We start from the raw sequence: 19,442 nt of genomic DNA, 5'->3' as shown, positions 1-19,442 counted from the left end.
CTCCGCCATACCCGACTTCCAGTGTTTCCGTACTGCTGTTGTGAGCGCCGCATGCAATAAAAAGTCACCCTCAGGCTAATCAAAGTGGTCCCTAAGGACATCAAACGGCATGAGGGTGCCGTCCTCATATAGGTCAACCATTGTCGACAAACCCTGCTGTTCCCAGAACTCTAGCCTCTGCCAGGTTCCTCCGTGCAGTAGCGCCCGGCACATCCTTAGTGGGATATCTGGCGCATAAGGGGTCGATATATTCCCTCTTCGCAGGTACCTGTTCCAGCACTTTCGGGCTGTGTCAAACACCTGAGTAAGGTGCATATCCCCAAGTGGAAGACGCAAGACAATGCGGGACAGCACCAGCAGTTGACCTGGTAGCTCTCCTGACTCCTCTTCCCCCCTAGTTGCCCTCGTTACCCACTGCGTGAGCCATTGAAGTTGAGCTGCTAAGTAGTACATCTCATAGTCTGGGACTGCCAGCCCCCCCTCCGCCCGGGGCCTCATGAGTGTATTGAGCGCTACCCTGCGCCTGCGCGGGCCCCACCGGAAGGAGGTGATCATCGACTTAAGCCTCCGAAAATAACCAGCCGGTATCCATATCGGGAGGGTCCTAAAGAGGTATAACAACCGCAAAGGTCACCATCTTGAGTAGAGCCACTCGCCCCGCCACTGATAATGGAAGGGTGCTTCAGAACTCAAAGTTTGCTTTGGTTCCCCTGATCGCCTTCCCCACGTTCCCCTCCAGAATGTCAGCCTGCTCATGGTAAATCTACCGTGCCCAAATAGGGAAGCCGCCGCTCCTCCCAGGTCACCTCGTCAGTGGACCGAGGGCAAGCTCTGCCTCCTCGCGCCGGGAATAGACACGACTTCGCCCAGTTGACTTTCAGCCCCGCCACCACACTACGGGCTCACAGCAACGACTTCGCTCCCCTCAGATCCCCATCAGTATCTGCCAAAACATTAAGAGGTCATCAGCATAAAGTGCTATATGATGGACCTGACCATATACGTCTAAGCCCTGGTTTGCCCGTCCCAATCGAGCATGCGCCGCGAGGGGCTCGATCGCCAAGGCGAACAATAATGGGGAGAGAGGACACCCCTGACGTGTGCCTCGTCTCACCTTACAAGCTTCTGATATCACTCCCCCTGTTCGAACCCTGGATGTGGAATCCGCGTACAGCAAAGCCGTCCACCTCACAAAGTCAGGACCTAGGCCCATCTGCTGCATTACTTGAAACAAGTAGTCCCACTCTAAACTATTGAAAGCTTTTTCGATGTCTACTGCAAAGATTGCTGCAGTATCCGCCTCATAGGAATCAGCCTCCAAAATATGCAGAAGCCGTCGTATATTAAGTGCTGTGTTGCTGGCAGGTATAAACCCAGACTGATCGGCATGTATCAACTTGGTCAAGTGGGGCAGCAGACGAGTCGCTAAAATTTTGCTCAGGATTTTGTAATCCAAGTTGAGCAGAGATAACGGACGGTAGGCCGTTCTATCCCAGGGTTGTTTGCCTGGTTTTAATTAAAGGAATAATGATCGCCGGCAACCTACCCAACTTATTGGCTTCATTATATAACCCCGCAAGGCGAGGGTAAGGAGATCAATATAAGTAAGGTAAAATTCTACTGGGAACCCATCGGAACCGGGCGTTTTATTACGGGCCATACTTTTGGTGGCTACCCTCACCTCTCCCACCTCGATGGCCCATCCCAGCAACTTCACATCCTCGCCCCCCAATTCCGGCAAGTTCAGACACCCCGTGAAATTCCGCAAATCTTGGGCAGATGGAAGCACTCGGCTACGGTATACTCCGTGTAGTAGTCATAAAACACTTTGTTAATCCCTTGTTGGTCATATCGGGCCCCTCCCCTCTGGTCTCTCAGTTCCAGGATGACCGAGCCGTGACAAGCTGGATTAGCCAGCCAGGCCAAAAGTGCCCCCGATTTATCCCGCTCTGAATGCGCCCTTGTGATATAATTTTTATAATCAAAGTATCGTAAACGTTCTACATTCGCTGCAACTTCTTCTTTTACCTCTAATAATTTGTGCTGCTTATCCGGATGCTCAGGGCGCTCCCTCTCTAAAGCTCGCAAGCGTTCATCATCTCTTTGTATGTCTTGCAGTAGGGCTTTCCGGGTTCCAGCCACTGCCGGAATACACCTGCCTCGCACAACCGTTTTACAGTCATCCCATGCAACAGGCACCGATCCCGCAGACCCCTCGTTGGTCTGAAAATAATCCTCAATGGCCGAGGCTATAGTAGTGCGAAATACCGGATCCTCACACGCCTCCGGGCGCAATCGCCATGTGGGGATTCTGGGGCACAGCCGCGACCATCCCAGTTGGGCCAACAATGGGTTATGGTCTGAAATAGTTCGAGTGAGATACTCGCTCCGAGAAATCTCTCTGTGCACATCCGGGGAACAGACAAAAGCATCAAGGCGGACATGTAATTTGCAGAGGGCAGAGAAAAATGAGTAATCCTTGACCAAGCGATGTTGACCCCTCCTGGTGTCTAGCAACCCCCAAGTCCGCTGCCAGGTAGATCTCGCCACTGCTAGCTTGCACGCTGGTGCATTCGGAAGGGGGGGGGGGGGGGGGGTGAGATCGATCTAGGTCAATATTCGTTATGCAATTAAAATCTCCACCAAGAAGTACTGGCCCTACCAGTACTGACGCCAGTTTGTGGGACAGGAGAGAGAAAAAGGCGGGTTGCTCCACGTTAGGTGCATATAGACATCCCAGCGTTAATTATCTACCGTCTAATTTCTCCTGGACCACCACATATCTGTCTTCAGGGTCTATCCCAATCCAGCTTCCATCATACAATTTCATGTTGTCTAATTATTGGGGACATCCCCATCACCTTGTGTTGTCAAGATATCTACAATTTATGATGTGGAAAATGGTAGGACAACCTTCTCAGTCCCAGACCTTTCTTCACAAGCTATCTCATTAATCAACAAAGCCTGAACTTCTGGTACTAGGAACATTTACAAATCTGCCTGCAGCACTTGGTCCACATGGTATTTGAAGCTTGATGCTGATCTTATGTTGGCTGATGTCTCATAGATGACACATTTCCTGACTTTTCAAGCTTCTGAAGATAAGTGTTACAGAACAGTTAATCCATGCAGCTCTGCTATATCACTGCAACACAATCTTATTAGTGGAAAACTGGTAGGAGAGCATCCAGTCATCAGGAATTTTATTAAGGGAATAAGGATAAATATACCTCTCACTTTTCTTTGGGAAGTATACTTAACTATGACTTAGGGATGCTGATGTAGTTCTTCAATTGTTTGAATCTTGGGATGATCATCCAGTTCATTCTTTAAAACTTTGTCAGCAAAATTAATTACACTTTTTTGCCTAATATTTTTCTTTCAAAAGGGTATTTGATGTTAGAGCTTTGGATGTGACAACCAAACAATTTACTTCATCAGGGAATTGTTCTTTACTACTAGAACAGCATAAAGACTTTCTTTTAGTGTAGAATATCCTAGTTTTCGGGAATGCCTAAAATTTGACGTTGTAAGATGTCCAAAACAATACAAACTCAGGGCCATGCCCTTAACAATTGATCATTCCAAGTTACTGATTTCTTTCAGAAAACCCACCTACCAGTTTCTCCTTCAACTCTTTCTAGGCAGGTCAATTGGGTTATACATTTAGTGGGAATTTGTGTTTCTACCATTAGTGCTCACTCCTGTAGAGGTTCTATGCCCTCAAAAACATTTTGTCTCTGGGGCTGGACTGGAGGGTATATACAAGTTGCAGATTGGCAATCAGTAGTAACTTTTAAGAACTTCTATACAAAAAAAAACTATTTTGTGTGGCTCTTTATCTGTTATTAATAAGCTTTGAACATGCATAAAAGGAACTTCTGCTCTTGTCATAAAATATGTATTAATGAAGGACAATCTTCATTTTATTATTTAATGATATGAAAATGAGTATTATCCAACCACAATAAAATAATATATGTTATTGTTTATCTTACTATGCTGAGATATGTACATTTTCAATCAAATGTATTTCTTTTGCACAGAATACCAAGTGATAATTCTATTCTTTATTTATAGTTACCATTGCCTCAATCTGGTAGTCTTAGTTTAGATAATATGGAAGATAAAACACGGTTGCCAGCTATTCGTTATCTTGGAGTGTTTTGCTATGTTTTGATTTCTTCAGTGTTGCAAGGACTTTTGCATGTTCACACAAAGGAGGACTTGAGATAGTGAATATGTGTTATATACCTCGCCATTTTTGTATACAACATCTCAGATGGCCTCTGTCTGTAGGCTGCCTCTCTGAATATTGGGAATAGTATACTTTACTTTTTTCTGTTATATCAATGTAATTTTAACTTTGGCTGTTTTCAAAAAGTAAAAGAAAGAGAACGCATAATAATCGTTTTAGTGTCTTTAACAAATTTAGGACCCTCTACTATTATAATGCTGAAACCCCACATTTTACCTTCGAAAATCAAAGGAATGTGTGAGATTTTGATCTTCAAAAAGGATCTTTAACCATATTGTTTGAAGCCTAACCCACCATGTTTGAATAATTCCTGTTGGTTAATGGTCTTTCGTTTTGTGGTCCCAACAAGATATTTGTTGGCGATTCTCTTAAAAAGTACATATATCATGACATACAATAATGTAACCTAAACTTACCTAACATAATACAACAAAACCGTGCCTGCTTAACTTTCTTAACAAACATTTGGCAAATGTTGTAAATCTTTTTGAACTTTTCTGTCTATCATCATAACTAGATCATTTCCAAAATGTTGGCTAAAGAAAGGAAATTCGATTTGATGGATTTTCACTACACTAAGGACATGTAAATAGATTTAGGAGCATGGTAGAGGGTAACGAATAGCTGCGGGCCTGCATTTAGAGAACAATCTCTGGAACTGTAACATCAGGTAAAAAATGACAAAAATTAGAACATTGCTGGTAGTCCGGTGCTCGCTCTCAGAATCAACCAATTTGCGCTCTCTCTTTCTGTTGCACATACCTTCTATGGAGGAGCTGGCTGTTCTCCTGGAATGTTGATAGAACAGCTGGGGGACATGGCCACTCCACATTTTTCCCATAGTCCGTCATGCTCCGCACGTGCTGAAAGCGGCGCACTACTTCCAGGAGGTATAACTTCACCTTGTAGCGCTTGTAATGTCTCATGATGGTGTAGGTAGCCCATAGATAGCGGTAGCGCTTCCGTGCAATTGCACCACGCCACACCTAAAGAGAGATATCAGAGTGAACAGGTGAGAAGTGGTGGTATCAATCAGTGGGAATAAGACACAGGTTTTAGGCTAGAGGGTATAAATAAATACATAATATCCCCATCAGTTATAACTTTACCAACATCACCCCACTTGCTCCTAACTCCCTTCTTCCCCAGATGAAATACAGGTAAAGTAATTACAAAAGTAAGTTTCTACCGAATTCTGTTACTGCATACCATTTTTGGATACTGCACTGCATGAGTCTAGTCGACAAACGAGGTCAATTTTATTTTTCAATAAAAGAAATTTCACACTACTATTATATATAATAGTATATTAGACGAACGGGGCCATACTTGCACCCCGTTATCCAGAAGTGTCAATGGAGTGGTCAGGCGCCTAAGCACTCTAATTCATGAAAATAGAGGAGAACTTCCGGCGAATTTGGACCACCTGATTCACATCCTGATTCACATGCTAGACAAACGGTTACTGTTGTTTGACCTACCTTTGAGAAAGACTGTCTAACATCAATTGGACAGTTCTCTTGAAGTTTCTACTAATTCAAATAAGTCTGGCTGCTTGGCTGTATCCACCTACTATTGCAGGAATACTTCAGGCAGGATCTTCCTGCAAATACACTATCATCACTTTTTGATTTACATCTGCTTCCTGTTGAATACTATCTGTCTATCTGTTTTTTATTTTTATTTTTTATTTTATTGAGAGTTTTATTTTCCAGGGTACATCATTGTATATTTGGAAGTAATTATACAAAGTACAGAATTCCTTCTCCTGGATTTAGTAAATCTTAAATGAGGTACACCCTTAAGAGGACGTTCTCATTGGGAAACAAGGGATTTGCAGTGTTATACGGGTTACCAAATTTACACCTGAAACAATATATCGGACCCACACGTACTATAAAAACCTCATGTACAAGGACAAAAGTTTATGTAAAAAATCATTCATTTATTTTGTAAAAGTTAAAAAATTCATAATAACATGAGATACGTTATCTGAACCAACAAACAGTACATTTCAAATTTTTGCAAAAATATACACTCAAATGATTAAAAAGGTTGTCAGATTAAAAATGCTATAATAGCACCATCTACATCAACATATTAAAAACATCTCATTTCTTGGTCAAACAATGGTAAAGGAACAAACTGTCGACGCGGCGTTTCGGTGCCCTTTGTTTTATTCTTGCACCTTCTTCAGGACTCGTTCCCTGTATTTGTCACATCTACAAAAATCATAGTACATTTCATTAGGTCCCATACTTTTATTGCATCAGTTACACTTAGATTACTATCACTATTTAGTTTTCCCTAATATTTGGTAACCCACATACATAGCAATACAAAGGTCATTGCATATTGCTCACCAGCATCTCCAATGCAATGCTTATTTTCTTAAGTATTTGTATCTAGGACTTGTATCATGTTATTGTGCTCTAGATACATGTTGGATGTTCCATTAATTAACATCACAGACTATTTATCTTATTGACTCTATATACACCCTGGCGGTTGACTTACCCAGGGTATTTTATTTCCTGGATCTGATGTCTGGGCCTGTTTCTATCCGCTCTTTACACTGTTTCTTTGTTTATGCTAGAACAACAAAACTTTTCATATAGTTATTTCTGCTGACTTATGTGGACATTTTTCAGAAAAACTATAGTTCTGATTTTTACCTCATATGCTGGTTAATTTCCGGTTTTCACTCTATATTTATGGAAGAGGATTGGGAAAGAATTCTTTGAGATAAACCTGTAGGGAACTAAATCTGAATAAAAAGATCATACATATGGAGATCCAGTTTATACCCATATTTGGATTGATGGGAAATGAATAACATTGTCCAATTTACAAACAGCCATATCCCCAGAGAGCAATACACAGGAGCACTATCTCCTGAGTAGCAAAGAACGGTTAGTTAATCATAACTACCTCGACAATATGAGGAGTCATGAAAACCAAAACATAATGTCATTAAACTAAATTGAATATACGACCGTGGATAAATGCCTACAAATTGCAAGCAATTAATCCAAGTGGATGAGGGAATAATAAAAACCATCCAGCTAATATGTGCCCCTAGAACAACCCCTTAATGACTAGAAGGTCCCAAATAAGAAAGTCAGTTTAAAATTATCTTGTTATGATGCCGTAGATATGGAATAATTAAGAACATATGCAATAGGCAACTATCCTACAGCCCTTCCCAAATCAGAAGAGCACCATAGAAATTAAAACAGGGACTAAAAACCAGTAGAGAACTTTGGGGATAAAGATATGCATAGAAACAATATTGATAAACAATGACACTGTTCATCATCAAATTCCAAATATTCATTTGCCTTGGAATTAGGAAGAACACCCGCCATGCGCCAAAAATGACCTATCCACAATGGCAATTTAATCAACACTGTATGATGGATTATAAAACGTCCAAACCGACTGTGGATTGAATAACAATCCCATAATTACTAGAATGCCCAGACAAATAACCATAATCAAAAATGGACCTTGGGTGACATCAGGAACCCAGATCACCATAGGACAAAATAGCTGCTTGGAATTAACAAAGGATCTAGTTCCCAATCTAATATGGAGAACGCGATCGGAGCTCTCCCATCTAAACCGGGCTCCCTAAGATAGTAGTGCCCAATCTAAGATGGCGACCGCAATCAGAGCTCGTTTTTTCAAACCGGGCTCTGTAAGACAAATGCAAATAATAATTATAATAGGTTTGTCCCTGAATAAAAGCGCACATTATGAAATTAAATATCCCACCATAAAGAAAACGCATTATACTCGGGACATCAACTATCGCCTTTAAGGAACACATATTAATATATATGATCAAACGAGAATTATGTAGGCAAATGTCTAGAAAATACCTATATTAATATAGATTAAAACAACTGTTGGGATTAGTAAGGATCGAGGTCCCAATTTAATATGGCGACCGCGATCGGGGCTAGCCTTTCTAAACCGGGCTTTCCAAGAAAGAAGGATCGAGTGCCCAATCCAAGATGGCGGCCGCAATCGAAGCCCGTTTTTTCAAACCGGGCTGTTTAAAACAATCTAAATGACAATAACAATAGTATTTGTCATGAATAAAAGCCCACATTGAGAAATAAAAAATATCACCTTAAAGAAAATGCAATTTAGATGCATGGCACTTAGCAGAAAAATCACATTTATGGAAGCACTAACGTCCGGACATCTAGTCCATATAAATAGAACTGGATGCTTATAAAATAAGGAAATATCAAATCGTGGATAGTAAGTATGTTTTATGAACTAAATAGGATGGCTGGTACCAGATAAATAAACAATCAAACACACTACAAAATGGCAGCGCTAAAACCCAAATCAAACAAACTAACTAACAAAAACGGATACCAGGAGAGAGCAATTAACCAATCAACAAGGGTATAAAATCTGAAAACAGTAGGTGAGTTTACCAGTTGAAAAAAACCGGGGAAGAGGAAGGCGCCATGCAGTTCAGCTACCTATACTAAGTAAGTAGAACAAAAAGAGGGGGCTCAAACTTTAGAGAGAAGATGGGTATAATCATTATTGTCCCTATTCTTTCTTCTTTTTCTTTTTGTTTCCCTAGAGTTGAGAGCTGAAAATTTTAAAAAAAAGCTCCAACTGAGAAAGTGCATAACCTTAAGATCTGGACAAATAAGAGAGTGAACTAAACAGAAAGTAACTCCTTATCTAACCAGTGAGGTAAGATGATTACTGTAGATATAAGACAGAGCACCAGATGTCTTGAAAAAACTTAGATTAAAACCACTAAAACCATGAATTGTTTTTTGATATAATACAGCTAGAAAGATATAAGGAAAAGAAAAGGTAGCTCCCAGAGGCGTCCTTCCCACCACGCAAAGTGATATGGAAAGTGGACCGGTAAGAATCTAAGCACACTAACATGTCTGACTCATGCAAGCAAAAGGGTAGTGTTATAAAAATACGTCTTTTTCCAATTAGGATTGAAGTGGGTCCCTTCCATAAATATAGAGTGAAAACCGGAAATTAACCAGCATATGAGGTAAAAATCAGAACTATAGTTTTTCTGAAAAATGTCCACATAAGTCAGCAGAAATAACTATATGAAAAGTTTTGTTGTTCTAGCATAAACAAAGAAACAGTGTAAAGAGCGGATAGAAACAGGCCCAGACATCAGATCCAGGAAATAAATACCCTGGGTAAGTCAACCGCCAGGGTGTATATAGAGTCAATAAGATAAATAGTCCGTGATGTTAATTAATGGAACATCCAACATGTATCTAGAGCACAATAACATGATACAAGTCCTAGATACAAATACTTAAGAAAAAAAGCATTGCATTGGAGATGCTGGTGAGCAATATGCAATGACCTTTGTATTGCTATGTATGTGGGTTACCAAATATTAGGGAAAACTAAATAGTGATAGTAATCTAAGTGTAACTGATGCAATAAAAGTATGGGACCTAATGAAATGTACTATGATTTTTGTAGATGTGACAAATACAGGGAACGAGTCCTGAAGAAGGTGCAAGAATAAAACAAAGGGCACCGAAACGCCGCGTCAACAGTTTGTTCCTTTACCATTGTTTGACCAAGAAATGAGATGTTTTTAATATGTTGATGTAGATGGTGCTATTATAGCATTTTTAATCTGACAACCTTTTTAATCATTTGAGTGTATATTTTTGCAAAAATTTGAAATGTACTGTTTGTTGGTTCAGATAACGTATCTCATGTTATTATGAATTTTTTAACTTTTACAAAATAAATGAATGATTTTTTACATAAACTTTTGTCCTTGTACATGAGGTTTTTATAGTACGTGTGGGTCCGATATATTGTTTCAGGTGTAAATTTGGTAACCCGTATAACACTGCAAATCCCTTGTTTCCCAATGAGAACGTCCTCTTAAGGGTGTACCTCATTTAAGATTTACTAAATCCTGGAGAAGGAATTCTGTACTTTGTATAATTGGTGACCCAATCCTTTTCCTGTCTGAAAGGGTAGCTCCCTGCTCAAAACTTTTTAGATATTTGGAAGTAAAACATTATGCCAGATGTATACAGGCAGTCAGGCAATATAAACACATTATGGAGCATCCATCACATTATACATCATATGGTTCAAGTAAGAAACAACATCTTGTGCATGGATACTACCCCGCTAATGATCTGGTGTGAGGTGTGGTAGACTGACTAATGCCAGGCGCCTGTACAGGTGGGTTTCCGCAAGAGTAGAATACCACAATGGATCGCACACCACTAGCCTCTCCTCCGGATCGCCCCTAAGCACTCTGGTATTTGGTTTCTGCAAGAGTGCGGGTTGATATGACGTCCCCCACTCTATTCTGGTGTACCTCTTTGATTAATGCCAATTTTTGTGCTCTTAATATATAGGAGCCTGCTCTCTGGTGTCAGGGGGTAAACATGAAACTATGAAGTAAGGGGGTGGTGGGTGGGAGGGGAGTGGGAGGGTTCCAGGGGTCCGCTAAAAAAGATATATTTTATGGTAGGTGTCCGTTTCGTGGTTAGTTCCATTTCGTTTGTGAGATATCTGCAGCATCAGAACCGGGGAAAGAGGGACATCCGAAGGGGGCTATGTCCCCATCAGTAGTCGGGGTACTAGTCTGGTGGGATCCTAGTACCTGCTCGGCCTTTCATTTGATACAGCTATTGCATAGTAGCATTTGTTCGCGCTATCGGAGACAGGGGTGGAGTTTGAGATTGGGATGGGGTAGCCCCGGTTGAGTCTTCTTGTGTTGTCTCTTGTGTGAACTGGAACATGAGTTGTGCCCATTCCATAGAGATGGGATGTTTTCGAATCCCCTTCACCTCCTCATCTCTCACTGTTGCTTCCTCTGCTGCCCCCCTTTCGGTAACAGCGCCTATCCAGGCTGTCTCAGGGGGTCCTGCTGGGGCTCTCCAATACATGGCTATTCCCTGTTTCGCCAGGAGTATAGCTGAGGACGCAAACCTGCACTGCACCTTTTCTGTCTTCCGCCTGCGGAAGATTCCCAAGGCACAAGCCTCCCATGAGGCAATGTGCATGAGGTGGACCGTCGCCTCTAGAACCTTGCTTCGGGTGCTTGGCATCTGGGGCATGCAAAATGTGTCAGGGTAAAAGTGGTTGAGCTTATGCGGTGTTAAATATGCGTGGTGTGAAATATTGAATTGGATGTTTTTGAACCGTGCATTCAGTGAACCTTTCTTTGGGTACTCTAGGGCCTTTTCCCATTCCTGATCATAAAACACACGTCCTATCTCGTCTTCCCATCTTTGACGGAAGGCCAGTAGTGGGGCCGTAATCAGTTCCCTTATCGCCTTATAATGCCATGTGACTAAATGTCTACCCCTGCCCATACGTAGGATTGTATGTAGTACTGGGTGTATCGGTGGCTCCCCCTCAGTGAGATCCCAACATTGTTGTGTGCTGTCTACTAACCGTCTGTGCCCTAGGAATTATCCTGGGGGGAGATCGTAGCTATTCCGCATTTGGGCATATGTTTTCAGCTGCCGAACTTCAAACAGTGCCTCAATCTCCGTCACTTAATGGTCCGTCCATATCCGGAGGGTTCCGGATGTGTAATAGTTCTCTTTCTGTGGGAATCCTACTAATGGAAGCAATGGGGAGTAAAGGGGCAGATCCCTTGACATACGGTGTATGTGCATCATGCATTTGCGGGCAATCACCATCTGTAGGAGGTGTTTGCTTGTCGGCCTGTCTCCAGATGGCCGGGAGAGGTATCCTACCATCGTTAGTAAATGTCTCTTCTATGTGGCGTTCTGCTGTCCAATGGGACAGCCACTGAATCTGTGCCGCCAGGAAATAAGCTTCGAAGGAGGGGGCCCCCAAACCCCCTTGTGTTGTGGGTAAGTAGAGGGTTCGTAAGGCTACTGTATGCCTACCTCCTCCCCATATAAGTGTCGTGAGTAGTGTGTTAAGTTCTTGTAAAAAGCAGTGAGGGGGTATCACTGGGAGATTAGTAAAGGAGTAGAGTAGTCTGGGCACCATAATCATTTTTGGTAAGGCTACACGCCCTATGGGGGCCAAGGGCAGGGTCTTCCAGAAGGTAACTACCGCTCGAAGCCCTGCTAATATTTTGCGGTGGTTCCTCTCATAGAGGGCTTCCGGCAAGTGGTACAGTCTCACTCCTAGGTATCGGGGTGCTGCAGTACTCCAACCAAGTATCTGGGGTCCTATCATGATCTCCGAGGGAGCTGGTGAGGGCTGAGAGGAAAAATCGTTGATTTTTCCCAATTTACTTTAAACCCAGAGACCTCTGCGAAGCTCTGTAGTATTGTCCATATTGGCGTAAGATCTCTTGTGATGTTCCACACATAGATTAGGAGATCATCGGCATATAGCGATACACAATGGACCATGCCCACAATTGGAATACCCCAGGTGTCACCCTCCTGCCGTAAACGGATGGCCAGAGGTTCCACTGCCAAGGTGAATACCAGGGGGGATAAGGGGCACCCCTGCCTCATCCCGCACTCTACCTGTAGTGGAGTTGCAATGTACTTTCCTACTCTCACCCCGGTGGTGAGGCCCGTATAGAGGAGTTGTGTATATGCCAATAGGGTCGGGCCGACACGTACTTTACAAAGGGTTGCGAATAGATATGGCCATAAGAGTGTATCAAAGGCGTTTTTAAGGTCTAGAATTAAGCATGCGGCTTGTGAGAAGTGGTCTCGCGCTCTATCTTGTACATGGAAGAGTCTACGTATGTTCTGTGACACATTGCGTCTGGGGAGAAAGCAATTTTGATTTGGGTGGATCAACTGGGGAGAACCTGAATGTATCGATCTGCAAGTATTTTCGATAACATTTTACAGTCCGCGTTGAGTATTGTTATGGGCTTGTATGAAAACGGGAGCGTGGGATCCCTGTTCGGTTTAAGGAAGGTTACATGGGTGGACTCCCTGATTGAGCTGGGGAGTTCCCCTCGTTTTAGTGCTTCGTCGTACATAGTCATGAGGTGAGGGGACAACTGTCCCAAAAAGGTGGTATAATATTCGAAGGGAAAGCTGTCCCTTCATGGCGCTTTTCGTCGTGCCAGTGCCCTGATTGCGTGGGTGACGTCCGGGGAGTTTATCTTTGCATTTAGTGTCTTTCCGTCTGCCGGTGGAATGATGGGTATGGGCATGGAATGGAAGAATTGGGTTAATGCCAGGTGTGAAAGCTGAGGCGGGGCTCGATAGATGCCCGTGTAATAGTCTTGAAAGATGCGTAGTATATCTACCTGTGATTGTCTAAGGGCACCAGACTCATCTTGCAATGTCCTGATGTGTCTGTGTCTTGTTTCGCTAGCCAGACGAGAAGTGTACCCGCCCTATTTCCCTCTCCATGTACTCGGGCAGCATAGGCTCTAAAATTATATTTGCGGAGGTCACCCAGGGTTTCCGCATATACTATTTATGCTGCCGCCACCTGTTCGGGAGTTGCCTCCCCCTTATCTAGTTTTTTCGTTAGGTCCGCTAGTCGTGTTTCTGCATTTTGTAGTGGCTGCTCACAGCACTTGCTACACACCTACTATGTGTTGGATGAAGTGTCTCCTTGCCTCAAGTTCAAGTTCAAGTTCAGAAATTTGTATAGCGCACTACTCACCCAGAGGGTCTCAAGGCGCTTGTGGGAGGGGGAGCGTTATTTATCGAATAGCCAGGTTTTAAGTTCCTTTCTGAAAGAAAAGTGGTTCTGTGTGATGCAGAGGTGAGGGGGGAGAGAATTCCAGGTCTTGGCCGCCAGGTAGGAGAAAGATCTTCCTCCCATGGTGGATCTGTGGATGCGCGGAACTGTGGTGAGTGCTTGGTTGGAAGATCTTAGTTGGCGGGTGGGTGTGTAGAAGGACAGTCGTGTGTTGAGGCATTCGGGTCCTAGTTTGTAGAGGGCCTTGTGTGCGTGGGCGAGGAGACGGAATGTTATTCTCTTGTTGACGGGAAGCCAGTGGAGGTCTTTCAGGTGGCCGGTAATGTGAGCTTGGCGAGGGATGTCCAGTATGAGTCTGGCTGATGCATTTTGGATGCGTTGGAGTTTTTTCTGTAATTTGGCTGTGGTTCCGGCGTAGAGGGTGTTTCCATAGTCCAGTCGGCTAGTGACCAGTGCGTGGGTGACCGTCTTTCTTGTTTCGGTGGGGATCCAACTGAAGATTTTTTTAAGCATACGAAGTACGTTGAAGCAGGAAGATGAGACGGCGTTGACTTGTCAAGGATGAAGCCTAGGTTGCGTGCGTGGTCTGTGGTATGGGAGCTGTGCCCAGGGCCGGTGGCCACCATGAGTCATCCCAGGCAGAGGGGGAAGATCCTAGGATGAGAACTTCCGTTTTGTCTGAGTTGAGTTTTAGGCGGCTGTTTTTCATCCATTCGGCTACTTCTTTCATGCCTTCATGAAGATTGGTTTTGGCGATGTTAGGGTCTTTGGTGAGGGAAAGGATCATCTGGGTGTCGTCAGCGTAGGAGATGATGTTGAGGTTGTGTTGTCGCGCGATGGATGCGAGGGGACTCATGTAGACGTTGAAGAGGGTGGGACTGAGTGATGATCCTTGTGGTACTCCGCAGATGACTTCGGTGGCCTCTGATTTGAAAGGGGGGAGGCGAACTCGCTGGGTTCTTCCGGCAAGGAACGAGATGCTCCAGTCCAAGGCTTTTCCTTGTATTCCGATGTTGCTGAGGCGTTGTATGAGGGTGCTATGGCAGACTGTGTCGAAGGCGGCGGAGAGGTCGAGTAGGATGAGGGCAACTGTTTCTATCCAGTAGCGTTCGGATGTCGTCTGTCGCTGCAATGAGGGCGGTTTCGGTGCTGTGTTTGGCTCGAAAGCCGGACTATGAAGAGTCGAGGGAGTTGTTGGATTCAAGGAAGGCGGCGAGCTGGCTATTGACGGCTTTCTCAATGACTTTGACAGGGAATGGGAGGAGGGAAATGGGGCGGTAGTTCTTAAGTTCAGAGGGGTCTGCTGTGGGTTTCTTCAGGAGGGCGCTGAGTTCGGCGTGTTTCCAGCTTTCTGGGAAGGTAGCGGAGTTGAGGAGCAGTTGATGATATCACGGAGATGGGGTGCGATGATGGAGTCTGCTTTGTTAAAGATGTGGTGGGGTCAGGGGTCGGTTGGCGAACCTGAATGGATGGAGTTCATTAGGCGGATGGTGTCTTCAATGGTGATTGGGTTCCAGGCGCTAAGGTTGTTAGAGAGCGGCTCAGGTTTGGAGGTGGGTGGAGTGGACTGTTCTATGGAGATGTTCTTAAAGCTGTTATGTATGTCGGCGATTTTGTTGTAGAAGAAAGAGGATAACGAGTCGCAGAGATCTTGGGAGTGAGTGATGTCGTTTGAGGCTGCGGTGGGGTTGGTAAATTCTTTGACGATGTTGAAAAGTTCCTTGCTGTTATGGGCGTTGTTGTCGAGTCGGTCCTTGAATGCTGATTTCTTGGTGGCTCGGATCAATTGGTGGTGTTTGCGGGTGGCTGCCTTGAAGGTGATCAGGTTGTCAGTGGTTGGGTTTTTTCTCCATGTTTTTTCGAGAGTACGGCATAGTTTCTTGGATTTCTTAAGGTCATCGTTGAACCAGGGGGCCTTTTTGTTACCTTGTTTGATCTGGTGGTTTTTCAAGGGGGCTAATTCATCAACGCTGTGAGTGATCCATTGTTTGAGTTTGGTGGCAGCTTCGTTTGGGTCCGATGAGAGGGCAGGAGGGTTTTGGTTGAGCGATGTGAGGAGTTGGTCGGTGGTGATTTTGTTCCAGTTTCTTCGAGGAATAGGTTGTGGATCGTGGTGGTTTTGTAGCTAAAGTGAACACATCTGTGGTCCGTCCAGTGGAGAGCTGTGGTGTAGTCGAAGGAGAAGAATTTTCAGGAGGTGAAGACAGAGTCGAGCGTATGTCCGGCTACATGAGTGGTGGTGTCAACAAGTTGTTTGAGTCCGAGATTTGCCAGGTTGTCCAGAAGGGTGGAGGTGTTGCTGTCGTTTTTCTTTTCCAGGTGGAAGTTGAAGTCTCCCAGTAGGATGTAGTTCTCGGAGGGGAGGGCATGTGGGCTGATGAAGTCAGTGATGTCTTCGCTGAATTGTTTACGGGTTCCTGGTGGTCTGTAGATGAGGGTGCCTCTAAGTGTGGTCCTGGGGTCGGTGTGGATCTGGAAGTGAAGGTGTTCGGCGGTTGCAAGGTTATCGTCGAGGCTGGTTGTGATTCTGATGGTGTTCTTATGGACGATGGCTATTCCTCCTCCTGTTTGGTTGGTGCGGTCCTTTCGGATGATCTTGTATGCGTCCGGGATGGCAATGGCTATGTCGGGTGCTGATGATGCGTTCATCCAGGTTTCTGTAAGGAAGGCGATGTCCGGTGACGCAGTGTCTAATAGGTCCCAGAGTTCAGTGGCGTGTCTGTGGACCGAGCAGGTGTTCAGCAGGATGCACTTCAGGTGGGTAGGGTCGGAGCTGTGTTTGGAGGAAGTGGGTTTGGTGTAGGTTTTGATGCAGGCAAACTTGCAGGAGTGGCAGGCGAAGGGACCATGGGTACGTCCTGGGGCAGCTTCGTGGCATCGTGGTGTGCGTCCTTGAATGCGTCCCATTCTACTCATTTGGATGATATTGTATTCGGGTTTAGTATAAAATATTCCTGGATGTGTTCACTGTGTGTATGACAAAACGCCTGGTCCGGGAGGCATTCCCAGGGCAACTTCCACGTGGGTACCGGGGGATGTGGTGGTCTCCATCTAGGGGTCACGGTATGCGCATCATGGTCGGACAGTACTCTGCCTAGGTAGTCAGTGTGTTGTATTTGGGGGAGTAATGCTGCTGAGCAGAGAAATATATCGAGATGCACCCTGAGGTTATGTGGAGTGGAGTAAAATTAGTATAACCTAGTGTTAGGGTTCTTTTCTCGCCAGGCATCTACCAGTGTCCAGTGGGTGACCCATTTTTTTAAATGCTCTGTCTGTTTCGGTGCGGGTGAATGCGCCGGCGGGGGATGAGATCTGTTCAAACTGATGTCTAGGGTGCAATTGTAGTCCCCTCATAGTAACAACGGCATTGTGGTGTAGTTCGCTGATAACCCGGTGAGGAGGGTCCAGTACCGTTCTTGCTCCACATTGGGGGCATAAATGCTTCCTATCAGTATCTTTTTGTGCTCGAGGTGACCTGCCAACAGAGAGTATCGGCCCTCCTTATCCACCACCCTGGACTGTTCTCCAAAGGGGATCCCAGGCCTGATCCAAATTAGGGTTCCCCTGGCAAATGCGGAGTATGTTGTAGCACAGATTATACCTCACCATTTTTTTGCGTAGGCGATCCACCTCTGTCCCCATAAGGTGTGTCTCCTGGAGGAGCACTATCTGGCCGTGCTGTCTTTTTATATGGGCATAAATCGCATATTGTTTGTTTGCTGTGTGTATGCCCCTGACATTAATGTTACAACTTTCAGGTCTGTCTTAGGGATCCTAGCCGCCATAATTCTTGATGTTTGGGTGGCGTTTCACACAGTGTGCCAGCCTCTGCCCCTCTCGTGTCCCTCCCCCATTCGAGTGCCTGCCTCTGTTAACCATACCACCATTCTGTATAGTGCATGCTTGTTTCCCCGGGAATGTGGAAGGGATATGTAACTGAGGGGAAGTAAAGTGAATCAACGGGAAACCATCCCAACTAAAGGGACCTATCACTCGGGGCGATACGTCCAAACTGCACAACATGTGCTAACTCTAGTTCATTACGTGGGGGAAGTGGTCTTCGGCATCTGCCTGTCGCTGCAGCCACCCGTTCATTGACTATGTTGTGCTGGTGCCCAACTATGTCCATGCCGACCATTGCTGTGTGGTGTAGTCTAATGCAATGGCTGACCGTCTGTTTCGCCGGGTGCAGGATTGGCCGTCTCACCCATGAGAAGTAACTCCCCTAGAGTAGGGGGCATGTAGGACTCGAAGGCCACCTAATTCCAGGGTATGGCATGTCGGGCTGGGAGTGTCAGATCAAAGTGCCTGCTGTTTGGGGGGTTACTATTGGCGGAGTCATTGAGCCATCCCCTAGATCATTTCCGTCACTGCCCTCCTCTTTCGATGTGAATATGTGTGGGCCCCTCTCTCCTTCTGAGCTGTCCCCCGGGTTGCCCCACCTCTGTAGCTGCCTGTAGTGCTTTCCGGCACTCTGCAATAATTTGAGTAAGATCTGGAGAGTTCTTGCTGGAGGAATCCGAGCGTGAGTTTAGCTCGGTCTGGCGGTCGATTAGTCGGTATCTTTCTGGTTGTCAGGTGTTGTTAAACCCAGTCACTGGCCATCGTGGGGTCCTAGAAAAAGTGCGTGGTTCCTTCGTGGATGATCTTAAGATGGGCTGGGAAAAAGAGTGCATATTGGACATTCTTCCGGTGCCGGGTGCGCTTCACCGCTAAAAAGGTGGACCTTTGTTGCTCTACTGCCCTTGAATAGTCTGGGAATAGCATAACCTGCTTGTCCTCCACTAGGATTGCACCCTGTCTCCTTGCGGCCCGAAGGATAGTGTCTCTGTCCTGGTATTGGAGCAATTTCAGAAGAAATGGTCTTGGAGGCAACCCTGGTGGTGGTTTACGGGCCGGCACTCGGTGCGCCCGTTCTATGGAGAAAAATTAAGTCAGTTCTCCTGCGATCCATTTTGCGATATAGTGGAGAGGATTGGTTCCCTCCGCTCCCGATGGTAGATTTATAATGCGGATGTTAATCTCCGGGATCGTCCTTCTAAATCATCTGTTCTGTTCTCTAGGATCTTCACCCGCGACTGTGGGTCTTTCAGGGTGTCTTGCTGTTGTTGCACTTGTAGTTCCAGAGTTTGCTGCATAGTTTTTCCTAGTTTTACCTTATCTGCCAACTTCCTGTGGTCGTCCCAGAGTAAATTAAGATCCGTGGCCAGCTCTCTGAACTTGTGCTCCATTGTCACTCTCGAGTGTTCAATTGCCGCTAAGACTTTGTCCAGTTTGGACGACATGGAGTCCGAGCCTGCATGTTCCCCTCCTGGATGCCTGTGTGAGAAGCTGGGGACGGCGCACTTGGGGGCCCCGGGGCCTGCATCGTACCCGTTGGTGCCCCATGCTGACTGTGTCCTCCGCCAACCGTCTCTGGCAGTCCCCCGCGGTGCCTTCCCCTGTATACTGGCTCGTTGCTTGTGATCAGTTGTGGCCGCTATGATGTCTCGGGGTCTCCCCTATTCTTGTTTCAGTTATGGCTCGC

General features: G+C 45.2%; 1 protein-coding gene across 1 annotated transcript in view; it reads right to left on the bottom strand.

The window, feature by feature from the left end:
- Nucleotides 1-19,442, bottom strand: part of LOC147685121 (unconventional myosin-Ig-like) — a 1,601,091-nt gene that overhangs the window by 540,935 nt on the left and 1,040,714 nt on the right. The window contains exon 17 of the mRNA XM_086941006.1: nt 5,021-5,244. Coding sequence (XP_086797132.1) covers nt 5,021-5,244 — 224 coding nt within the window. The remainder of the gene's footprint in view (nt 1-5,020; nt 5,245-19,442) is intronic.

Source organism: Lissotriton vulgaris, chromosome 10 (genome assembly GCF_964263255.1).
Source record: "Lissotriton vulgaris chromosome 10, aLisVul1.2, whole genome shotgun sequence".
Classification (NCBI taxonomy): domain Eukaryota; kingdom Metazoa; phylum Chordata; class Amphibia; order Caudata; family Salamandridae; genus Lissotriton; species Lissotriton vulgaris.
Note: the sequence above shows the minus strand (reverse complement) of the source record. Positions and strands in the feature narration are given on the sequence as shown.